Source organism: Lynx rufus, unplaced genomic scaffold (assembly GCF_022079265.1).
Source record: "Lynx rufus isolate CCGP_SWC_20201006 ecotype Redwood Valley unplaced genomic scaffold, mLynRuf1.p SCAF_8, whole genome shotgun sequence".
Classification (NCBI taxonomy): Eukaryota; Metazoa; Chordata; class Mammalia; order Carnivora; family Felidae; genus Lynx; species Lynx rufus.
The window spans coordinates 41,384,464-41,410,158 of record NW_025814896.1 but is presented as its reverse complement, the minus strand read 5'-3'; the positions used below and the strand labels follow the sequence as shown (position 1 = coordinate 41,410,158).

The 25,695-nt window shown below is 39.3% G+C and overlaps 1 protein-coding gene across 1 annotated transcript in view; it reads right to left on the bottom strand.

Moving 5' to 3' along the window:
- MACROD2 (mono-ADP ribosylhydrolase 2) overlaps positions 1-25,695 on the bottom strand; it is a 2,039,958-nt gene that overhangs the window by 141,231 nt on the left and 1,873,032 nt on the right. The window contains exons 9-10 of the mRNA XM_047069512.1: positions 21,543-21,624; positions 5,510-5,551 (exon numbers count right to left, since the gene is read on the bottom strand). Of these exons, the coding sequence (XP_046925468.1) occupies positions 5,510-5,551; positions 21,543-21,624 (124 nt within the window). The remainder of the gene's footprint in view (positions 1-5,509; positions 5,552-21,542; positions 21,625-25,695) is intronic.

The following is a 25,695-nucleotide window of genomic DNA, read 5'->3' as shown; positions in this document are numbered from 1 at the left end:
AAGGCCTTCCCTGAATTCCTAATATGAAGGGTCCTTGCAAGGGAAATCTCTCTCAAATACATCATTTGATATATCTGAAATTATCTTGTCCCCTTCTTTACTTCTTTATTGTATGTCTCCCTTCTCCATCCCACCTCCTAAGAATGTAAGTTCCTTGAGAAAAGGACATTTGTCTTTCCTAATCTCTCTTGTGTCCCTGGTACCTAGTAGTGTCTTGAGAATTTCATTTCCAATTGGTTTTATTTCCCCTTTACCCAAGCCTTTCTTTAAGGCCAAAATATAATGGGGCCCATGCCTAATTCTTACTCTCTTAGCAGCTGTCGCCTTATGCCAGGATTCTAAAATTATACTACAGAGCTATGGCGACTCATTTTTCCTTTCCCATTTATTAAAAAAGGAACAGAACAAAAAATTGCATTTGGTAGCTGTACTATTAAAAACTGTGGCATTATGGACTACAAAGGTTTTTTGGGCACCATAGGCTTTCTGTGGTTGCATGGCAGTCACATCGAAGATCATTACCATGGCTAGGGTGAAAAATTTTGCCAATGACTACATTAGCAACTCCCCCAAACTTCTGTCACCAGGTGTGAGATGGATGTTGACCCTTCAGAACGGGTTCAGTAAAAACAGAAATGAGATGCTTGGAACAGCTCACTGAGCACAGATGCTGTGCTCAAAAGGATGCACAAAGTAGGCAAAACGACACTTGCCATCTCCCTGGGAGAAGACGCTAAGACTTCCTGGAAGATGCCTCTGAAATGCATCAACTGCCTCTAGGACTAAGAGGAGAATTTCTAATGCTAGAGATTCAACCCCAAACCAGCATTTCTTAAAAGTGAGTTTTTGATCATTCACCTGATTTCCCAACCTGAATGGGAATTCTTGGAGAATGGGTGAGACATCTCTTAAAGACATCTATTTGTTTCTGTTTGTCTAAATTTTGAGATGCGTTTCCCAAAAGTACTTTATTTTTTAAAAAGTTACAGGGCCCTCCTTGGGTAGTCACTGGACATGGATACATGTTAACTATGAATAGTCATTTATGACATAAGTGTAGTATCATTTCCTAACACCCATGGAGGCACTCACTAAATGTCACTGATACATATGGCCTCTGTGCTCAGATTTCTACTTGAGGTTCAGCAGGAACAACTCTCCCTTTGGCCTGGGGAAGCAGAAGGAAGATTTCTCCAAAGCAACCCATAATTCTCCTTGACAGCATATCATATTATCTATACTGCCTCTGTTTCTGGCAGAGGGTGGAGACCTGGAGTTTTGCCATGAGCATAGCTTTGCCCCCTACAGAACTCAACTGTGCTCCTGACTCTCATGTAGCTGGACTTCCATAGGTGGCTGTTGATTTCCTATTCCTGGTAGGGTCCCATTTCAACAGCCATTCTTGGGAATGGAAGGAGATGGGGAAATGTTTTCTATTGTAGGATAAAAGAAACTGATAAAGGACTTAAAAGGCATCCTAAGCATTTAAGCTGGTCTGTTTCTATCATTGTCCACGAGGGCAGAGCCTCACCTTGAGGATGACCTTGCCTCACACCATCTGAGATGCTCCTGCCTCTACTTACCTGTAGGGTCTGGAGACAGGAGTACAAGGGTATGAACTTTGGGTTCAGACACACCAGTGGGTCAGCTATTTAAGCTAGGAGGTCAGACACACCAATGGATCAGCTATTTAAGCCAGGAACTAATTCCTTTTAAGCCTGTGTAATAACAATCCCTGCCTCCTACAGTTGTTGCATATCTTAAATGAATTCATGTATGTTGAGTGACTGGCACAAGGTACATACTCAGTTAAAATCTGGCTCAGCAGAGGTGTGCTGGGGCTGATGTGAGTGAGCTGACTATACCTATCTCTCGGCTCCCACATTCATTGATCTCATGTTTGGTAGCTTGAAAACACTGTGGTGTGTGTATTTACACTAAGGAAATATGCAAACTCTCCAAAAGGGGGTTCCCGCCACCTGGAGAGTCAGTTCACCTGACTTTTGGTAGTCAGATTATTATTCACTATCATTCACTAGCCTTTGTTGGCAAGTTATTTGTCCCAAGTAGCCCTTTACTAGTGTCAGCTGCATTCTTAAAAATCCTTCCAGCATTTCTACTTATATGAGAATATGTGATGCAGGGCAGAGAAAGGCAGTAGTTAATGGTCTGGATAGAGACCTCTCTTGGAGACCAACACTTCCAAGTGTGAGATCTGGACTGAAGTCAGCCTGCTCACCAATGTCTGGTAGGACCAGTGGCACATCATGGAACCATTCTGCACAGAAATCTCCGGTGATTTCAGCACTCAGATACTAGGAAATGGAGAGCAGCTTCCCAAGCCCATTCTGGCCAGGTGACTTAGCATCCTTGGGCCATTGAGTATGACTTTAACAGCTGCATCCAGCTGCTGGACACGAGACCCTCAGGAAACCTGATGAGACTAAAATCAGAAATGATGATCCAATTAAAGCCCCCCAAACCTCATATGCTGACTCCAATCTTGTGGGCTCTGCATTAGCATTAATAATGATTTTCTTAAAATCACTCAGTGGTTTGGATAGCTAGCTGCATCTCATTAAGAAGTCAACTCCCCTTGCCTAGAAATGTATACTTAGGGCACTTAGGCAAATGATCCTTAGCAAGATAGGGCCCTTAAACTGGCTGGCTGAAAGGGCAGTACTCCCCATGGCTGAAGGATATTCCAAGGATACTTCCACTGAGCAGGATAAATTAAAATAGCAGAAATTAACATTAAGTTCATGGAATTAAATCAAGATGCGGGTGACCCCTTAAAGTCTTTTTTCAACATATGGTTCTTTTAAATAATAAGACATCCCACATGAGTATAGGGATGGATATTCTAGTTGAAATTTCACCTTGGGCTTAATGTTTTACAAAAGACAAGCAGAGTCTTTGTCTTAGGTTGGATTTTCTCAGAAGACACTGAGACAACTATTGAGTTCAAATACTTAATGTAAGAGATTATCCCAGAAAGTGCCAGAGGGCAGTAGGGAGGTGAGACAAGAAAGGAGAGGCACACAATACTGCGTGAGCAAGCTCCACTGTGGACAGTCAGGGCTCAATTCTACTGAGGACCTCTGGGTGATGGTAAAAAAATCTCATTGTTCAATACCACACATCACATTGCCAATGAAGACTTGAAATGTGTCTAGTCTGAATTAAGATATGCATGTAAAATACACACAAATTTCAAAAACATAGTATGGAAAAAAAGAGAATGTAAAATATCAGACTAATAAAATTTTTAGATTGATTATATGTTGAAATCATTATATTTTGGATATATTATGTTACTAAAATATTAAATTAATTTCACTCATTTCTCCTTACTTTTTCCAATGTAATTACTACAAAATCTGAAATTAAACATGAGGCTCACATTTGAGGCTCACATTATATTTCTACTGGATGACACTGGAACACAATATGCCTCCGATGTGTCCTTCAGGGGTCAACCAGCTCTTGCCTATCACTGGCTGAGGGCTACTCCAGGGAAATTAACTTCCTGGCACTTCAAGTGTGCTTTCATGACCAGCGAGAAACACTGATTGCAGAGTCACAAGAGCTTTCCTTAGAAAGCTGTTGGTCTTGTAAAAGAATAGTGAGGGCCAAGGGGATATAGGTAGGGAACTGGCAGCTGCTATTACAGATCCTGCTCTACCTCCTTCATTCCTGGCTTTTAGATGCTTCCTCTACTTTTCCACCCTTCAAACCCACTGCCCTGGGGAGGCTGAGGGAACCATAGGAATCAGACATGTTTGGACTGGAGAAGAAGCTAGAAGCTAGACAGAAGTTATGAACATTGCTCCAGTGAGCAGCTATGAAGAAAAGAACGATTATCTTTCCACGAAGACAGTGGGAAGTCAGGGGAGGGATAGAGATTTAACTTAACAAGGAGAAGGACCATTTTAGTCAAACGAGATTGTTTGCCTTGGAATTTAAACTGCTCCCCGTTAATGGAGATGTTCAGACTGTGTTGTCGGTGATTTATGTATGGAGTTCTGGCATCGAAGAGGGGGTTACACAAAATCAGGACCTCTAAGATATCTGTTTTAATTTTGAAACCCAGTTCTATTTCAGGCCTAGAACAGTGTGGTTGCCAAAACTGGGAACATGGAGTTCTTATACCGTGGAATAAAGTTCTATACCCTCCAATATCTGTTAGAGTGAGAAAGGGAAAAAAAAAAAGCGATAATTTATTGAGTGTTTACTAAGGTCCAAGAAATATTTCAGGTATGATATTTCATTTAATTCCCAAACAAGACTGTATTATAATAGTTTTGCCCCTAGAGGTGTAAACTGATGCTTATAGAGAAAACTTTCACCCAAAGTCAGGAAGTACTAAGTCAGTAAGTAGAAGAGCTAGGATTGAAATCAGGGCTATTGATTCCTGCATTCATAGTCAAGCACGTATTGACTGGTCACCTTAGGCCAGATCCAAAGCTTGTAACCACTAGATTTCTCTCATCAAACACTGATCTTTCTTGAGAAGCAGGCATGCATCTTAATTTCTGATAGTGAGAACAATATATCATATGTACCCAATATATTTTCCAAAGATGGCCACAGCAATTTTTCAGGTCCTACATGCTCTACAAAACCTCACAGCTCCCTGTCAGGATATTGAGCCTATTTTCTCTCCCCATGAGCCCGGGCAGGTTTCTTAATGACTGCTCCGAAAAGATTTTTGTGGAAGTAATTCTTTGGGATTCCTGAGGCTGAGTCTTAAAAAGGTACAGCTCCTGCTGGCTCACTTGCTGTCTCTAGAGGAACCACTTTGGAGCCTGGCTGCCATGCTGTGAGGAAGCCCAGGTTATAGAAAGGCCACCACAGGTGTTTCAGAAGACTGCCTGAGCTGAGGTCTTAGCTAAAAGCCAGCATATCAATTGCCAGCCAGACATACGAGTGAACAAATCTTCGCACAATTCCAGCACTCAGCCATTGAGGCTTCCTGATGAGGGTTCAGTCAGACCTTGTACAGCAGCATGATCAAGTCAGCCCTGCTGTGCTCTGTCTGAATTCCTGACCCACAGAATATATGAGCATAACAAGCAGGTTCTTTAATCACTAAGCTTTGGGATGATTTGCTACACAACTGTATTTATTATAACATCAGGTTCCATTTTTACTTCAGCTTTCAGAAAGCTGGAAGCTTACTGCTTAAATATGCTAATTGTATTAGCCATAAGGGTTAGTTAGCACAATTACTTCTTTATTTTATGACCTCGACTGTACATTTGTATCTTTTTCTTTTCTTTTAATTCCAGGATAGTTAACATGCAGTGTTATTTTCGTTCTTAGTATACAACATTGTGATTCAACAATTCCATATATTACTCAGTGATCATCTAGATAAGTGTACTCATATCCCACTTCACCTATTTTATTAACCTTATTTTGCTTTTCTTTGAAAAACTGTGAGGTGCACATAAACAACAAAATGATCCTTGCCTATCCTCTAAGAATAAAATCATAAATTTAATACCTGAATCTTCTTTCACGTTAACATCGTCTTCATTATTATCATCTATTTAAAAAGGGGGGGGGAAGACAAAAGAAAAACTCATATGAAAGCTAGTAAGGTCAGAATTCTCCAGTTTGACTAATACAACTTGAAAGGCCAAAAAGAACTCAGTAGAAAAGAGTGTTAGAACATGCATTTCGATTGTCTTATATTATTATGCTAAGTTAATACAAGGTAATGTAAATATACATCACAGCACAATTTAACACCTAGGGTTCACATTTCCTTTTAAAAATTGTTATGTATGCATAACAAAGTACATACACAATCATTTGTTTTACTTATACAAGTAATGCATGGTCACTTTGGTCATTTCAATTTCTAAAAAGATGAAAAATAAAAATCGCACACTTCAAATGCCGCACTTTCTCCGTCAATGAAAGGGATGCGCGCTTATGAGTATCTGAGAAATGTGGAGCTCACCACTTGGGTTTAGGCTGACAACACCCATTCCCTGCACAGCTCCGTGGAAAGTGCTAGTTTGCTACATGTGCAAATCCAAACCTTTAACCATGTATGTTCAAGTGCCCACCCCCCAGCCCGCCCCAGTTGCATCATTCCCATTCAATTCCACTCATCCCAGTGAAACCCCCATTAATTGGGCAAGGACGCGTGCTTCCTCTACCCTCTGGGTGACGTGTTTGCTTTTTGAACTTTTGATATGTTGTCATCTCTTCTCCTTCAATGTTCCTTACATCCAGGTAGTATGAATCCTGCCTGTCTTATTTCCACATTTTATCCTCTCTATTCACATCACTGCAACTCGATTCAAACTCTGCCATTTGCCTTCCCTATTTTGTGGTTTCCTAACTGCTCTTCTCTTTTTCTCACTCCTGACTCCAATTTCTTTTACACGCAGGTGCAAAATCCATCTTAAAAGAGAGCTCTGATCTGGTTTACGACGTTGCAGGGATTCCTGTCTGCCTAATGAAAAGGGTAAGGATTAAATGAGATAATACCACCTAAAGCACCAGGACAGTTACTGAAATATTAAATGCTAAATATTACTTATTATTACCACCACATCATATGTCTACTTGTTAGCATATGTATCCTTCAGATGCCCATCTCGACATCATAAATTCTGCAAAGTTAAAGACTATGTCTTATGTTCCTTTGTATTCTCTAGGACCTAATGTTAATTTTATACATTAAAATCCATAAAGAAATTTCTGCTGAATAATATTTCTGAGGTTTTTAAAAATTTTTTCTCTGATTTTTTTAGTCAAACTGGAGAATTCCTGTGTTTATATTTCTTATCTACCTCTTACATTGTAGGACATGCTTCCAAATGATGATTTGCAAGCAATGGGGACTCAGTAAAGATTTGTAATTTCCACCCAGACATACGCTTTAAATTTAGTCATTTCTTAGCCAAATTTATACAATGTGACATTCTTCAAAGTGCTAATTATAAATGAAGATTATAGATATGCCAGTCACTGGGAATGGAAAATGAATTTAAGTTGAGGTTTTAGGAAAATAATTCTTGATGGCCATGGTTAACTTTTAAAGAAGTAAATTTCAGGGTGCCTGGGTGGCTCAGTCGGTTAAGTTTCCGACTTCAGCTCAGGTCATGATCTCTCACTCCATGAGTTCGAGCCCTGTGTCGGGCTCTGGGCTGATGGCTTGGAGCCTGGAGTTTGCTTCCGATTCTGTGTCTCCCTGTCTCTCTGCCCCTCCCCCGTTCATGCTCTGTCTCTCCCTGTCTCAAAAATAAATAAACGTTAAAAAAATTATAAAGAAGTAAATTTCTTTCCATTCAAATTGTTAGAAACATTAGTGAATAGCTGTATACTTTATTTCTTTCATTTTTTTCTCTGAATATAATTTTGGGAGAAAGAATATCTTTCTCTTAGAAATATAATTCTCTAACTAAATTATTATCAAATTGTTACAAAGTAAACTCTTCACAGATTCTTCCCTGAACTTAATAGATTTAAATAAAATTTTATTTTTCAGAGCATCTAAAATATCTAGACCGGCAGACTTTCTGGAAATCAGAGTGGGATGAAAAAAAGTCTCCACAGTTTCCAGGAAAAGATAAAGGAAGAGTCAAAGATCTCTTTGCTTGTCATCTATGTATCCATTTGTCTGTCTGGCAAACACTCCTCCATAGCCTATTGTATGTGTAGCTTTGTGTTTGGAGAAATAAAATACCAAGACAAATCTAGACACAATTGTCTACAAACATTATTAGTAAGGAAAGCAGGACATGCAGATCAATTTGAATATATAATAGAGAGTAGTCAGGGCCATCACAAAAGGTATCAGGGGAGGGATAGCTGCTTCCAGTCAGGTTATGAGGAAAGGTTTTTGGAAAATGTGACATTAGAGCTGATCTTTGAACTTTATAGACTATACTGATAGCATCATCCCTAGAATGTCTTCAGGTGTTGAAGGATCATACTTGATGTCATTATTCATTTGTTCATTCATTTCACTCATTTATTCATATAGTGGTTAAGAGTATATTCAGGATCTGGATTCAGACTGCTTGGGTTTACTTGCAGGCCAAACTATAAATCGCTGTGTAATCTTGGGCAAATTATGTAAACCTATGCCTGGGAAATAGGGATAATAAAAGTATCCTAAGTCATACCCTAGTATGACTTGCTAGGGTTAGTAATACATGTAAAGTGCTTACGTGGAATGAGCATTCAATAAATACTGGCTATTCGTGTTATGGTGCCATTATTATTACTACTTTCACAACTTAAAGAACCATTTATTGACCAACACCATATGTTGGAACCATGGAAGACCGTGAAGATACAGTTGACAATCCATTCCCTCAAAAACTCCCAAAGAAGTGTATGGCAGAGAAAAGTAAAACAACAATCAGAAGAGGAAGTAACAGATTCTCTGATGCAGGTAAGCAGAGGTTTTACTGGGAAACAGACAAGAAGCAGCTAAGTCAGAGAGGTCTATGAAGGATTTCCAGAATAGGTGAGGCTTAAGTTGAATCCTAAAGGGAGATTCAGGATTATCTGGGGGTAAGGAAAGGCTGCAGTAGATTCCCAGTAAATATGGGTGCCCTGCCTACAAGCTCTTGTTCCTAGACACTTCCCTGCTGGCCAGACCGACTTCCAGCCACCAGATCTCCACCTGAGGGCTTTCTCTGGGTTGCTGGAGGCCACAGGAGAAATATCAGGGAATTGACACCCTAAGAGAGCAGTCTTTCACACATAACTGCCAGGACTTGCACAGAAGTACTATAGTGCCCTTGCTCCTCAGGTGTGCTAATTCAGAAGCTTCTCCCAGAGTCCTCCCCAACCCCAACCCCAACCCTGGGAATAAACCCCAGTGGACGGGTGGTTAATTTAGTTTGTAATTTAACTCTGCTGCCTTCCTTCCCTTTCCAATTCTTCTTTTCCACTCCCCTGCTAGTGATTCCAGGGATTATCTTCTAAATAAATGACTTTCACTTGAATTCTTGCTTCAGGGTCTGCTTCTGGGGGGATTCGAACTAAGAAAAGGGTAATCACACTCAAACAAAGGGAAAAACATCTATGAGAACACATGGTTATGAACAGTCAAAATGCTTTTAAGGAAACAAAACTAGCTCTCCATGGCTGGAGGCAGGAGTTTACAGGGGAACCATGGGTCTAGTGACCTGTTCTGGCCGGATCATGAAGGATCTTTCTCACTGGGTATGGTGGTCAGTTGTATGTGTCAATGTAACTGGACCATGGAGTGCCCAGACACATGTCAGACTTGACCCTAGGTGTGTCCGAATGAAATTTCTGAATGAGATGAACATTTGAATTGGTTGGTAGACTGAGTAAAACAGATAGCCCCGGTAACGTGGTTGGGCCTCATCCAGTAAGTGTAAGGCTTACACTCCCACAAGGAAGAGGAAACTACTGCCAGACTGCATTTGTGTGGGGACATAGGGTTTTTCCTGACTTTGGACTCAGCGTAAAACACTGGCTCTGCCTGGGTCTCAAGCCTGCAAGCATCTGGATTGAAACACCATCATTGGCTCTCTTGGGTCTCAGGTCTCAGACTCCCACTAGAACTATGCCATCAGCTCTCTTGTATCTCTAGCTTGCTGACTGCAAGTCTTAGGATCTGGCAGCCTCCATAATTGCATGAGCCAATTCCTTATAATAAATTTATACCTACATCTATATTTGTATCTAAACCTATATCCACTATTAGTTTTGTTTCTCTGGAGAATCCTAATACCTCAGGTTGAAGAATTTAAATTCTATCCTGAAAATTACAGGGTGACTAACCAAATTTAAGCAGAAAATGACACACCAGCTTTTGAGAGAGAACTTTTTTTTTTGACACAAGAGAAGTTTACTAATACACTATAAAATCCATGCTTTAATATTTTGGTGTTATTTATATTAAAATCTGGTGCAGAGTACTTTTGGTCTACAAAGCATCTAATGTGCTGTTACTTATTAATGAAATCCACTTTAGTTCAACATTATTCTATAAAATGTACTCACTTGAGCCATATTTATGCAGCATATTTCTAGCAAGAATTTTTTTCTACTACAACCAGGGAACAAAAAAGCAATATGTGAAAGAAGAGGATAAGCCTATGGAGATAAGGAGGCATGCCATTCAAAATTTGGAAGCAGTTACGGGACTGATGGAGCATGGGCACGGAGACGCTGCCCTTTTAACAGTTCTTCAAGCATCATGCTTCTTTGTTAGAGGACACAAATCAAATAAAAGGTTCTTAGCCAAAGTGATACAAATACCATTTCAAAATTGAGAGCAATCTATCAGATGGTATGGTTCTGTGTGTTCAGAAATGCCAATTCCAGAAACACTGCTTCCTTTCCTTGGCAGAAATGGCCCAGGGGCTAAGGCTCCATTCCATCTTAAGGGACCTCTTTGATGTTAATTTCATAATGGATGCTGTCTTTATTCACTGCACCCCTCTCTGTCAGATTACCCTGTTGGGTTCTGCACCAAAAGTACAAATCTGACTAAAGTTCTTCTTTTGATAAAAAATGAGTGTGAAAGCCCACTGGTGTCCCATGAATAACCAGTTTTCAGTAACAGTTAGCTTTGTACATTTCAGGAGGAAGTGTCTAACCTCTTTCAAGTCTGTAATATCTACCTTCTTGAATGGAAGCCAGAGTTTGTTGAAAAGCAGAGTATACCATGGATTTTGCAATGACCTGAGATTGGTCTTACTTCTTTATCACTAGTGTTCCCATAACTAGTGCAGTCTTTTGGAAAATAAGGAATCAAAACAGATTACAGATACTCTCACAGAACTTTAGTCTAAAGTGTGGTCTCTGGGCCAGCAGCACCATTATCACCTGGGAACTTGTTAGAAATGCAAATTCTCAGGTTCCACTAAAGATCTATTCCAGCAGAAGCTTGGGGGAGGGGCCTAACACTCTTCTAATAAGCCCTCCAGGTGATGCTCATGCAAGCTGCAGCTGAAGAACCATTGGTCAAAGGACTGATATTTATGAGCTGGAGGAAAGAAAAGCTTTCAAAAACAGTAGATATCCCACTTTTTGGATATCCAAGTTGAGCCAACTAGTGATGTCTAGCCAACACTCATGCTGGTGAGGAGTGCCCACACCATACGGTTGCTGGAACTGAGGACAAGTTATTCTCTTCATAAGATATATAGTTCCTTCTATGCTTGAAACCACCCATTTACCCTGCAGCTGGATGGCACAGTTCTCATGGCCCATGGCCAGGATCCTAAGGTTGGATAAGTGACACGTATGTGGTGGAATCTTGTTTTAAAGAGGCCTGTAAGTTGTATGGAAAAAGAAGTGTCCTATGAAGAAGAAAGTTACCTTATAGGCTATTAAGACAGTCTCTTCACTCCCAGGGGAAAAAAAAGGACAGGCACCTGAAATTCTCATGTCAAAATTTCAGGGGCATCCACACAAATGTGCAGGTCGGTCTGTCAAGCAGAACAATTATGACGATCTTGTTGCGGTTTTTATTTCATGTGCTCCTAAGTCCTCTCTCTTAAGGCTTAATTTCTTAACACAAGCTTCTTCTGTATGCCTTATCTTTTAAATATTTTATTACTAAGGGCTTCTAGGAGCAATTTGCATTTGCAGAGAGAAGAAATATTATTAGCCAAAATAAAGTGCTCCAAGCTTTCCAGGATTCTCACAAAGTATGGAAGATGTGGGTATGCTCATGACTTCTTGTGAAACTTGACAAAGTAGAAATGCCAAGCAAAGAATGGCTGATAAAGGGGACATCCTTGCAAAGTAGAGCTCTTCCATTAAATGGAAAACCTGAACCCACAAAATCTAAGAAATTGCTAAACTTACTTTCTGTAAGGCAATTGATAGGACTTAGAGAAATTAAAAAAAGAATAAGCCAAAGGTTGTTCCTCCCCCACCCTCCAACTGGTCCTTGGTCAAGAAGAGCACTCAAATATCATTAGTTAATAAATATATCAATAAATAAAAGGCACTGCTTAAAAACTGCATGGTTCTGCTGCTTCTGGCTTGGCCATCTTGGCATGTAATGGCACCAGTTACTGAGATAGAGGATTTAGGAGAAGGGCTGAGTTGAAGGGAAGGATTCTGAATTTGGTTTTAGATGTGTTGAGTTGGAGATGCCTGGAGATGCCAGCTGGAGATGGGCTGTGCTCAGATGAGTATACCAGAAAGGGCTGGCAGGAAGAGAAGTAGAAGACAGAATGGTCAGTAAAAGGCTGAGCAGTCAAGTAAGATAAGGGCTGCAAAGGCTCATGTGGAGCCACGTGATCAAATATGCACTGGTTTCAGTAACCATGCTGGACCCATCAAAGAATTCCCGATAACCTCAACAGTGACAGTTGTAGCAGGGTATTGGAAATCACTAATTGCTCTGGATATAGAGTGCACAGCAATTGAAGGTGAAAACTTCAAAAACCTGTAACTGAGAGTACAAGTTAGGGCCATAGGTAAAGAATAAAGGTTGGAGGATTTCATTTACTTTATTATTATTTTTATCTTTATTCTTATCTCTGTGCCTTATTAGGAATTCTTTCATTCATATACCTCTAAAGGATTTTTTCTCCCCCTGCATATGCCTGGAAGTTTTCACCTAAAGAACAGAAACCAGTCAACCCAAAATGTTTGAAGGGTCTTTCAGAAGCACCTTGCTTTCGGAAGCAAAAATGTTGGAAGGGTCTCTCTGTAAAGATGCCTACAGCATCTCCCTTCTCCAAGCAGCATTTTGTCTTGTCTTTGTTTTATCAGAACCTCCTAATAAGATCAAACTCTGCTTAGTCAAGGTTCGTGTCCCCAGGTCTTTATTTGTTCTGTTATTCCTAAGCATTTGCTACACACACTGAACATTCCCCCCTTTTGAAGGGACAGATCGCTTTCAGTCTACGCCTGCTGCTTGTTCTTGCATTCAGGTTGCTTGGTTACAGCAACACTTCACTGGATTTTCATTGAAGGAGAAATGCATTTGTAGCTTTTGAGGCCCATCAAGTGGAAATGGCTAGCACCCAATTCCTAAGAAGGCAGTCAACTCATTTATGTCACGTTACAGAGAACATGTCTTGTATAATTCTAAACATCAATGGAATCCACGCATTAAAAGTGTACAAATGTGCACAAATGTGCCAAGTCACCATAAATATTTATAATTAAAGACATTTCTGAATTCTTCACTTTGTAGTATTTTTTTCTTTCTATACAACAAATGTACCATTTGGGGAAAAAATGTACAAATCAGACTGGGTAAAGCAGTTTTTGTGTGTGTGCTTCTTCAACTGGTGAGTTAGTTTACTAGGGCTGCTGTAACGAACTTCCACACATTTAATGGCTTCAAACAGCATGAATTTGTTATCTTACAGCTTCACACGTTGGAAGTTTGATATGGATCTCAATGGGCATCAAGATGATGGCAGGCCTGCACTCCTTTCTGAGGCTCTTGGGGGAGAATCTGTTTCCTTGCCTTTTTGACTACTGGAGGCTACATTCCTCAGCTTGTGGCCCCTCTTTTCTATCTTCAAAGCCAGTGATGCACATCTTTCTGGACACTGTTCCACAGCCATGTCTCCCACTGTTTCTCTCCTGCCTCCCTCTTCTGTTTTTAGGGACCCTTGTGATTGTATTAAGTCCACCCGGGTAACACAGGATAACATCCCCACCTTTAGGTCAGTTAATTAGCAACCGTAATCTCTCATTTGTAATCTTATTTCCCCTTTGTAATGTGACCCAACATATTCACAGATTCTGGGGTTTAAGGCATCTTTGCAGGAAAGGCACTTTTCTTCCTACCGTACCCTGTAAATTAGGAAGCATACTGCTTTAACGAAAAAGTGTCTGAGGAGTAGAACTAAGAATAATAATCCTGTTTAGAAATAAAATGCTTTCTGGGGCACCCAGGTGGCTCAGTCAGTTAAGCGTCTGACTTTTGGTTTTGGTTCAGATCATGATCTCAAGGTTGTGAGATCGAGCCCCATGTCGTGCTCCAAGCTGGGCATAGAGTCTGCTTAAGATTCTCTCGCTCCCTCTGACTCTCCCTGCACATTCATGTGCTCACTCTCTTCCTTGCTTTCAAAAAGAAAAAAAAAAAGAAAATGAAAGAAAAAATAAATAATAAAATAAAACAAAATGATTTCTTATGGGATCAAGTACACAGGCATAAAAATAAAAGTAATTTTTGAATTTTTTAGTTTTCAACTTCACTCTTTTTTCTTTTTTACTTTTATTCCTTTCTTTCTTCCAACTACTCTTTCTCCCTCCCTTCTTTTTTCCTTCCTTTCATTCTTTCTTTTTTTCCCATCTTTCTTTTGTCTTTCCACCTTTCCTCATTGATTTGGTTATACAAGAATAATATCACAAACACAAATGACGAAATGTTTGCAACATATATTTTAAAGAGCTAAGAACCTTACTATACAAATTACAGACCAATAAAAAAGATGAAATACTCAATAAAAATGTACAAAAGAGATGACTAGCAGTTTTGCATAAAAAATTGGGAGATATAATAAATAACTGAAAGAAAGGATAAGCCATACTAGAAATAAGAGAAATACATGTTGTTACCCATTAATTACTTTATTTCATGTATAAAAGTGATAACATCAAAAGATGAGAATGTGCCCAATTGGGAAGAGCATGGGAAAAGTAAACTCTCACATACTGCTCATGGGAATGTAAACTCAGTGCAATGGGCTGAATTTGTGTTTCCTACAAAATTCATCTGTTGAAATCCTAATGCCCAATATGATGATATTAGGAGTAGGGGCTTCAGGAGGTAATTAGGTCAAAAAGGTGGAGCCCTCATGAATGGGATTAGTGCCCTTATGTAGGGGACCCCAGAGAGCTCTCTCTTTCCACCATGTAAGGATACTGTAAGAACCCCACTACGCTGGCACCCTGATCACCCAAGGTGCTTAATACGAGGTATAGGCCTTGACATTTGTGACTCTGGAAATGAAGACCCCTTCAGTTCTATATATGACACTGACCCATAGTGCTATAAGCACTGTGGCCAATTTGACAATTAGTATGAAAAGTGTCTTGACTTTGGATGCATTTTGAAAAAGTAATTCTACTTCTAGAAAAGTATTTTTTTTTTTCAACGTTTTTTATTTATTTTTGGGACAGAGAGAGACAGAGCATGAACGGGGGAGGGGCAGAGAGAGAGGGAGACACAGAATCGGAAACAGGCTCCAGGCTCCGAGCCATCAGCCCAGAGCCTGACGCGGGGCTCGAACTCACGGACCGCGAGATCGTGACCTGGCTGAAGTCGGATGGTTAACCGACTGCGCCACCCAGGCGCCCCTAGAAAAGTATTTTTAAAAAATTGTGGATGTATGCCAATATTTATCTATGAAGCTGTTTTTCTGTGTTATTTATAAACGAATAGGGAAATATTTGCAAAAATAATTGCACGGTTCAACAGTATGGTTTTGGGTAAACACTGGGTCCATTAAAATTATGTTACGGAAGAATATAAAATGACCTAAAAAAATCCAGATTTGTTATGTGATACACAGCAAATGATAAGACTGCAATTCTGATTGCATTTTCCATTTTACAGGGGGCTTCTTACAGGATAAACAACGAAAGGTAATTCATTCTCGATGGTTTGTATCTTCTTTTTGATTATTTTTACTGTAAATCTGTACTACTTTTGCAATAAGAGGTTATAGCCATTTTAATTAAGATGGCCACAATAATGAAAATACCTCCTTTTAAAGTTGTAATAAGAAACATGGGTATTTAAAATTTTATGATGCTTGGTCTAGACACCTCTCTAAACATTCATTTACATTATTATTTATTCTATTTGGATTTGGCCCATTATTGCGTTTGCTGTAAAGCTGAAGTATAAAAAGGTTAAACGACATGCACAAAGTCATACAATTAATGTATGACTGCTTATTACATGGTGATGAGTATCAACATTTTTCCGTCAGGGATTCACAAATTAGAGATAAGCATCCTACTCATTTCCCAAATTCTATCTGAACTGCCCTTCTTCCTCCGTGTCACTTACACAGTACTTGGCATCGCTTCTCTGCTCCTGCTCATCTTTCAGATGACACATTCTTTTTTTTTTAATGTTTATTTATTTTTGAAAGACAGAGAGTGTGAGCGGGGGGGGGGTGCAGCGAGGGGGGGCCAGAGGGTCTGAAGTGGGCTCTTCACTGACAGCTGAGAACCTGATGTGGGGCTTGAACTCACAAACCATTTGAACTCAAAGCCTAAGCTGAAGTCCAACGCTTAACTGACAGAGCCACCCAGGCGCCCCATCAAGTGACACATTCTTTATGAAACTTGCCACAACCACCCTGGTTCTCATACACATCTGACTCTGATTTCCTGGGTACTTTGACCATACCAATGCTATACTTGATTATTTGCTAATATTGTTTTCCAACTGTTCTGCGTAATACTGGCCTCTCAGGCATATTATAAGAACTATATCTTTTTAAAAAATGTTTATTTATTTTGAGAAAGAGAGGGGGGTGGGGCAGAGAGAGAGGAGAGAGAGAGTCCCTAGCAGGCTTCATGCTGTCAGCACTGAGCCTGACACAGGGCTCAATCCCACAAACCGTGAGATTACGACCTAAGCTGAAACCAAGAGTTGGACGCTTAACTGACTGAGCTACTCAGGCACCCTTAAGAACTATATCTTTAAAAAATTTGTTTTTTAATTTTTAAATGTTTATTTATTTTTGAAAGAGAAAAGAAGTGTGAGTAGAGGAGGGGCAGAGAGAGAGGGAGACACAGAACCTGAAGCAGGTTCCAGGCTCCGAGCTGCCAGCACAGAGCCTGATGTGGGGCTCGAACTCACGGACCACGAGATCATGACCTGAGCCAAAGTCAGGCGCTCAACTGACTGAGCTACACAGGTGCCCTAAGAACTATATCTTAAATGCAGCAGTGACCAAAGCCTTTGACAATAGTAGGTTTATAATAAATTATTTGTTGATTGATGGACAGAACGATAGTGAATACTGTTGAATGAGAAAAGTTTATAAAATCTGTGAGAAGAGGGGATGATGAAGAGGTCATGTGGATACTTTCTCTTGTTAGGTTTTAAAGAGTAAATCCAGGTAAAATTTTAAAAAATATCATGCTTATTTGTCAGAGGATATAACTTAAAAATTGTTTTGGAAAAATACTCCTTCCTGAAGAATAGAGTTGAGAACCACTGATGTAAACAAATGTAGGCTTTCTTTAAAGTGGGGGAGGGGCTTGACCATGGCATTTTTTACTTCCAACGTCAGGTTTCTTTGATATAGTTCCAAACTGTAAATTTGACATTATTATGAGGAAAATTAATATTCCCAAGTCCTCTGTTGGAACTCATACTCTAATAAAAAAATTGACCTCTGTATTCCAAATCTATGAAAAATAAACACAATAAATCCTGCATACCGAAAAATACAAACCTTTTATGTAAAGAACAAAGAGATCTCTGAGTTGAATCGTACAAATATTATTTGCTGTAGGCCATCTAATGGTGTACTGTAACTAGAAATTATTTGCAACCAAAGCATATGGTAATTCCATAAAGCTGCCACACTAGACTTCCAAATAACACATCTAAAGGAAAAAGTCAAATGTGCTTCACTCACAGCAAGATATAAAACTGTTGTGAAAAAAAAAATTGTTGCTGGTTTCTTTCATTTGTTGTTTCTACTGCCTTTCTATGATGGGCTCTCTTAGGGTTCGAGTTGTGTCCCCCAAGATATTTTGTTGGAGTCCTAACTTCCAGTACCTCAGAATGTGACTATATTAGGAGATAGGGTCTTTTTTCCCCCTATGTTTTTACTTATTTATTTATTTTGAAAGAGAGAGAGAGTGCGCAAGCAGGGGAGGGGCAGAGAGAGGGAGAGAGAATCTCAAGCAGAGCCCCACATAGGGCTAGAACTCATGAACCGTGAGATCATGATGTGAGCCGACATTGAGAGCAGCTTAACCAACTGAGCCACCCAGGCATCCAGGTCATAGGGTTTTTAAAAAGGTGATCAAGGGATGCCTGGGTGGCTTGGTCGGTTAAGCGTCCGACTTCGGCTCAGGTCACGATCTCGCGGTCGGTGGGTTCGAGCCCTGCGTCGGGCTCTGTGCTGACAGCTCAGAGCCTGAAGCCTGTTTCGGATTCTGTGTCTCCCTCTCTCTGTGACCCGCCCCCGTTCATGCTCTGTCTCTCTCTGTCTCAAAAATAAATAAACATTAAAAAAATAAAATAAAATAAAAAAATAAATAAAAAGGTGATCAAATTAAAATGAGGTTATTAGGGTGGGCACTAATCCCATGTGACTGGTGTCCTAACAAGGAGAGGGGGATTAGGATGCAGGCACACACAGAGGAAAGACATGATGAAGACACTGAGGAAAGGTGACCATCTACAAGCCAAGAAGAGTGGCCTCAGAAGAAAGCAATTCTGCTGACACCTAGATCCTGTACTGCTAGCCTCTAGAAATGTGAAAAAATAAATTGCAATCTTTTGAGCCCTCCAGTCCATCATACTATGTCACAGAAGCTCTAGCAAATGATAGGAAGCACCTTTCCATCTTCCCCTGTGGTCATGTATAAGGCCTTTTGGCTTTCCAGTGACCACTCCCCTACTCCTCTGCAGGTCAAAGCACCACACTGCCCAGCTGATCTGGATGGAATTTGATTTTGAGATCCATGATCAAGTACCAATTTGACTCATATTAGAAAGTTTCCATGAGGACATTTATAGGTATCAGAAGAAAGAGAAGCATGGCAGCTTTGAATAATTATGGGCAGCAGATGAAATTAGGAATGAGACTTTCTCACTGATCCAAATGCATCCTAGAAGTCAAATCCATCCTGGTCTGGAGATGCTCTGAGGAAACGAACCTATTATCACTTGTGCAATGACAGATGCCACTCTGAATTTTGAAATAGAGTTCTGCTGTTTCCTAGCTGTATTTCTTCATTTTCTCAGGTACACATCATTTTCCACATAAAAAAGTAGGGTTAATATAGTGCCTACTTTCTTCGAGTGAGCATGAAGATTACCTGACTTAGCCCATGTGTGTGGCTGAGAGAAAGCAATCCACAAATGTTAACTATTATTCTTATCATTAATATTAGGTAGTAGTTTTGTATGTGTTGTACATTTAATGTGATCTTTTCTAGTCTCACTTGTATTGTTTTCTTATACATTTTGCCTCAAATTCCTGATTATGATACATAAGGACACAGGATTATTATACCCCAAAACACAGAGATTTAGTTTCATATAAAATGACTTTTTTTTTTTCTAAACTATTATCATTATTGCATTGGGAAGTGTTAAGAAGACTAGTTCTAAGAGATAGTCTGAGTAAGTCAGTCTAGGGGGAATATATGACAAACCAGAAAAATCAGATTCCAGTCAAAGATGGTATGGTTATGAATTAACCATAAATTCAAATTATGGACAGATAATGTATATCATATATATTAGCAGTCACACATTCCATTAGAAGCCACGTTTACTTCATATTGCATATTCAAAATTCGCAAATGGCTGATGCTTCAGCATTGTGGAAATACTTAACAATTTTGAGGGGATTTTGACAGTTAGTTTAAAAATACACTCCTTATTATAAATATGCACTGGAAATAATTTCATGAGCATGCTATAATTTAAAGTATTGATGTGAAACTGAAGATGATTTTATTATTTCATTTTCTCAAGTACTAAGATGCATGTTGGATTTATTTAAAATAGCAGTTTTTCAAATAATAATTTATTTACATAATTAGTAATACATTCTAGACCACTAAAACTGTCCCATTTAAAAAAACGTATAGTATGATTTTTGGCTTTTCATCACTGGAAATACTTGCTGATGGATAGATTTGTTTTAATATCAGTTGATCATACACATGCAATTATTTTTTATCATATGTTAGAGTGAAAACAAGTTTTATTTTAGAAGACATGGAAATGAATATTATGTCATAATTCTAAACACTCAAGAAGTCCAAAATTGATGAAAGCTTAAAAAATATGCTGTGATGTTGACAAGACATGAGAATTTTTGCCTCACACACAATGGCAAGTCACATTTTTTCATGAATGAATATTTTCTTTTAAGAATACTTAAAAGTACACACACACAAAGAATACTTAAAAGTACAGAAATTCATAAACAATCAACTCACTGTGTTTATATAGGAAACAAAGAGAAATGATGAAACAAGGAGATTAAAACAGAAAAAAAAAGCCATCATATCATGGGGAGAAGAATTTATTAAATTTAGCTCATACTAACAACTACTTATTAAATAGTTACTATGTGCTTTACATGCTGTAAATTACTGAATCACTTAAAAATTTTTTAAAAGTGATAAAAGGATAAAGGAGAAGGAGAAAAAAAAAGGCCACCATCACAGTCCTCTCCTTCATCCCATGGGGAGTCTTTCTGAATTTACAGTATGTTTTAATTTGGAAAATACTGTAATTAAAGGCTCCAATTAAATATACTTAGCAGATTCACCTTTCAGTTACAAAACTAGAGAGAAGGACTTCAAATCACCCAGAAGAACTTAGTCCGCCTTGAATATTAGCACAGAGTTGAACATCTCCAGCAGTTTTCTGTAGCTGTTCTTGACGGCTACCTGCATCCTGCTCTGATCTTCGGGCAGGGCCTCCTTTTTACCGCATGGCTCTGACTGCCAGAGAGGTGAATGTGCACCATTCCCTCCCTCCTACATGCTAGAGTCACCGGGTACCTGGAAAGCCACCTCACATGGGCACAGACACCTCAAAAGTAGGCATCAACAACACTCACAGTGGCTTGCTTCCTGGAAGCCATTTTTACCATGGCTGAGGAAAGCACCTTGAGCACTGTGACTTTAACGGCACCCACAAAATAACAAGGTAATAAACAAGGCTGGAAGAGGAACAATGAGGGGGAAATATTCAAAATAACCAATCCAACCAAATCTAATGACACATTCAATTGATGTAATCAAGGTTCTTTAATAACTGAGATTTTGTCTACATTCTCAAAAGAAATGTGAAATAATGTGAATGACCGCATTTCTCAGATTGCCCCAGGATGTGCTGCTATCTTCATTATAATTTGGGCCAAGAAAATTGGGGGGAATAGGGAGAAAGTGCAGGAACTCTTTGAATTCTGGCTACAAATGTAAATGGGTTCCTCACAATTTCCAGCAAAGGTGTTTAACATGGTGGATGTAGGCACAGGCTTGGACAATTTACATTTGTGGGGAACAAATCACAGATCATGAAATTTAGGGCCAGAGAAAGAGTCTTTAGAAGTCACTTTGTCCAGTCCCTCATTTTTGATGTGAGAAACTGAGACTCAAAATATGAACTGGCTTCCCCAATACAACACCATGGCCTCCTGGGACAGAGGGGTCAAGGGCTTAGATCTCCCGTGAGGTCTTGAAAATTATGACACAAGTTGCCAGGGGTTACTGGTGTATGGAGACCACATCTGCAACATTTCTTTAAGATAAGAAGTGAAATAGAAATATAACTGATGCCTCCACTCCCATCCTCAATTCCAAAGAAAACAAATCACTTTACTCACCTGCAGGGAAAAACTCGCCCATTTTCTTTCTGTAGATTTTAAAGTCAACTTCTAAGAAGACACAGAAGATGATCCGGTCCACCTAGAGGCAAACAATAAATACTCAAAGTGAAAGATAATATGGTGACCCTGGGATATGAGAAATATTCCACAACATGGTCTTGGAACAACAGTGACAAAAAGAAACAAATGGAAAAGCCTCCTGCAGATTCTTGATGCTATACTGCTAACTATATGACAGTATTGAGTGAAGTTCAAGTGTGTATTTGTGTGTGTGTGTGTGTGTGTGTGTGTACTCTTTATGTGAATAAGCCTATAGGCTCTTTGGCAGAAAGATGTTCTATAAATCAAATAAGAAATAATAAATGACAATAAGCCACTTTGCAGCAAGCTATAAATAAGATTGGAGATTCCGACAGGATACCTAGACTTTATGTCCTATAAAACAACCATATGAGAGGTATAGCAGAATGACAATCAAGTATGTCAGTAAACAAAGAGCTCTTTGTCCTACCCTTCTTAGACAAATATGTTTATCAAACCTGTTAGTATTTGAACATGGCCTATAAAGCTTCTTGTAGTTTAATTTTCTTTTAGCTTAACATTCTCAGAAATGCAACAGAAGTAAAACATAATTAGTTGACAGTGACGTGAGGTCAATATAACTTTAATCTGGTAGATATTGTTGACTAAGTAAATGCCACCTCAAGAGTAAAACATGTGTACAATCTCTTCTTTCTGTTTTGAGAGGGCTTCTATACATAAGGTGTTTGAGACATTCAGAGAATAATATGGTAAACAGAAGAGAGATGGGGTACATCTAATAGCTCACGCATATCTGATATTAAATCAGAGACTCAATTTCATGTCTTGAAAATAAACATCCCTTTAGATCCTTTATTTTAAGAGTCTACGAAAAGTTAAAAATTACTCGATCTATCAAACTACAACTGGTAATTGAGTAGAACATCAAAGGAGGCATTTCTCATGGCAATGGGGAATAAAGGTGGGGTGTGCACAGGGCAGGACATGAATGAACCCACATGGATGTCATCCCCCTAGCCCGTCAGCTCTCCCAGCCTGTGTGGTACAGAGTCAACCCGAGGCAAGTCCAAAGTTCCCAGCGGGACAGAAGATCTACAGGGGTAGGTTGGTAGGGAGGGCTAGGACACAAGGAATGGTCAGGGTTTCCTGTTGGAAGCTCAGAGACGTAGCTCCCTGATCCCTGCACAAGTCCATTTGGGCAGCTTGCTGGGCAGTTGCTGGACTTCTATGCTGTAATCACTAAATACCGCACAGCCCCAGTAATCCCTGCCCATAGGATGGATTGTAAGAGAAAGCATCTGGCATTCAGAAATGGAAGGACTGGGCTGCAAATAAACCTTATTTTCTTTTTACTGTATTCACTTGAGTTTCTGGTGTCCAGTCCTGTCTGCATATCATTAACATTTTCTACAAACACAACAACCATCACCATCAACTCACTCTTTGGGTGAAATGTAAATTGAGTTGAATAAATGATTAGCTGTCTGTGCAAAACTGAATGCTCGTCTATGCTCTCCTTCTGGTGTGTTTATGCCCTATAGCTAAAGATAAGAATCATAATGTTGAGCAATAGAAATGAGTTACAAAAAACATTCTCTATGATACCATTTATACACATTTTTAAAGCACAAAGATATAACAGTGTAGGGATTCATTGAAAGGCACTGATATAGAGAAACATTCTTAGAAATGTCACACATGAATTTCAGGAAAGAGACTTGAGAAAAATATGGCACATGGGTAGTAGCTATTAAACTATGGGGGCAGGTACATAGATATCATATTATTTTCTATACTTTTTGGTATATTTGAGAAGTTTTATAATTGAAAGTCATAATACCAAAAATAAGACTCTGTGTTAGACATACTCTACTCTCTAGCTGTATTGAACTGCTTGTAGTTCTCAAATGCCATAATTATCCTTACTTCCACACCTATCACAGTTGACTTTTCACCAGGCTTCAGATGGTCAGATTATTTCTAAAGCCACCTAATTGAGATCAAAACAAGAAAACTTGATTCAAAGCAGATCTAAGGAGACCAAACTGGAAAGTCTCATTTTTACTCATTTCTCGCTATTTTTGTGTACTCAATATGAATTATGGATTTTTTTAACCCTCCTGTTGCTTGTGTGTATGTGTGTGTGTGTGTTTTCTGTGTGTGCGTTTGCATGGGGAAGGGTTAGTGGTGGTAATGCTATTCATTTCTGTCAAGGGAACTTTTAACCACCACAGAAACTAAATGCAGATTTCTTAAATATTGCAAAGGATTATAATCCACCTTTTAGCATTTTAGGTTTTGTTACCATGGAAATGGTATGTCCAAATTTCAGCGGCCTGATTTATTTTCCCAAAGAGTAGATGGATGATGGGGGAAAAGTACTTTTATTTTAAACTAATTGAGTGACCCATTTCCCTGCCCTTACCCTGAGGCATAACACTGAAAATATCTTGGAAGTAAGTTGAATACAAGAATTAACCCTCACCTACCAAGTACTTGTTATGCATGCATATACGCATATACTTACATATGTGTACATAAACTTATTGTCTGGGGTTATTGCTGGAAAAGAGCTCTGTTAGTTGACAAGCTCTGTGTTTATAAACTCAGAGTGGATATTGATCACTGCTTATGATATGTTGTTTTTCCAAGATGGTATGCAATAAGATATCCCATCGCTCGTACTCTCTTAAAATGTAATGCTAATACTCCTTTCATTGAGAATGGGATCTATATTTCCTCCTCTTGAATCTAAGATTGCAGAAATACTATGTGACAGAAATACTATATGACTTCCAAGTCTATGTCATAAGAGGTGATACAGTTTCTGCCTGGTCCTTTTGGGATGATTGCTCTTGTACCCAATCTTCATGCTATGAGGAAGCAGACAGACCACATGGAGAGTCCATGTGTACAAGTTCTAGCCAATAATCCTACCTAAAAGTGAGTAGCTTCTCAATGACTTCACCTCCTAGTTTTTGACCTACCCCAGGTGATGCCCGATGGAGCAGAGATTGGTTGTTCCTGCTAAACTCTGCCCAAATTGTAGATTTATGAACAAAAGAGAAATACATAGCCAGAAATTTGATATTCTGGTTTCTTCCTATTGCCAATTGTTTGGATTCTTGCTTTTCTAGCTGTGTAGTACTGGATCTCTCTTGAAAGGCTCAGACCAAATGGATCAAGATCAAGTAGAAGCCACAATGGGGTAACAAGAAGAATATAGAAAGTCTAACTGGTACATGGCTGAGAGGTTGGAAATCTGACTTGCACAAAGGGGAATGAGCTGGGTGATCCATTCTAGCCCCAGATAAATTACATGAGAATATAGAAGAATGCCTCACTATTGAGTATTGAGGCTCAGGAGCATATTTTCAATCTGTCTTTTATGTTGGGCAATAGAACAATTTTGTAAAACAGTTGTTCTTGAGAGACTATATTTATTCATCTATTTAAGAGATATTAGCTGAGCACCTCCAATTTCTTGGGGCTCACCCATGTGCCATTTTCTCACGAGAAAACTTGAATCCAGGTGCTTTTTTTGTCAAGGTCAAATAATTAGTGGCAAAATCTGAGGCATCTTAACTTGACATCCAATGTTCTTTCTGTGGTATCACCCCGATGGAGATACACAGGACTGAGTTTCTAGGCCTGTCACTAGCTCTGTGACATTGGACAAGCTATTATCTCTCTGGGACCCGGCTTTCACGTCTTATGAAGAAAGAATTGAACTAAATAACATCTATAGTTTCTTTCTTTCTTTCAAAAGTTTTTTTTAAATGTTTATTTATTTTGCATGAGAGAGAGGGAGAGAGAGTGTGAGAGAGAGAGAGAGCGGGGGAGAGTCAGAGAGGGAGGGAGAGAGAAATCCCAAGCAGACTCCATGGCACTGTCAGTGCACAGTCAGTCACGGGCTCAAACTCTCAACCGCGAGATCATGACCTGAGCCAAAAGCAAGAGTCGGACACTTAACTAACTTAGCCACCCAGGCACCCCTCTTTTTTTCTTTTTACTATCTCATTCATAGCCTATCCCTGTGGTAATTTTGTACTATGTCAATTTAGCTAAGCTGGAATAACGCTTCTCTGAATGGTTCGATGTTAGCGTT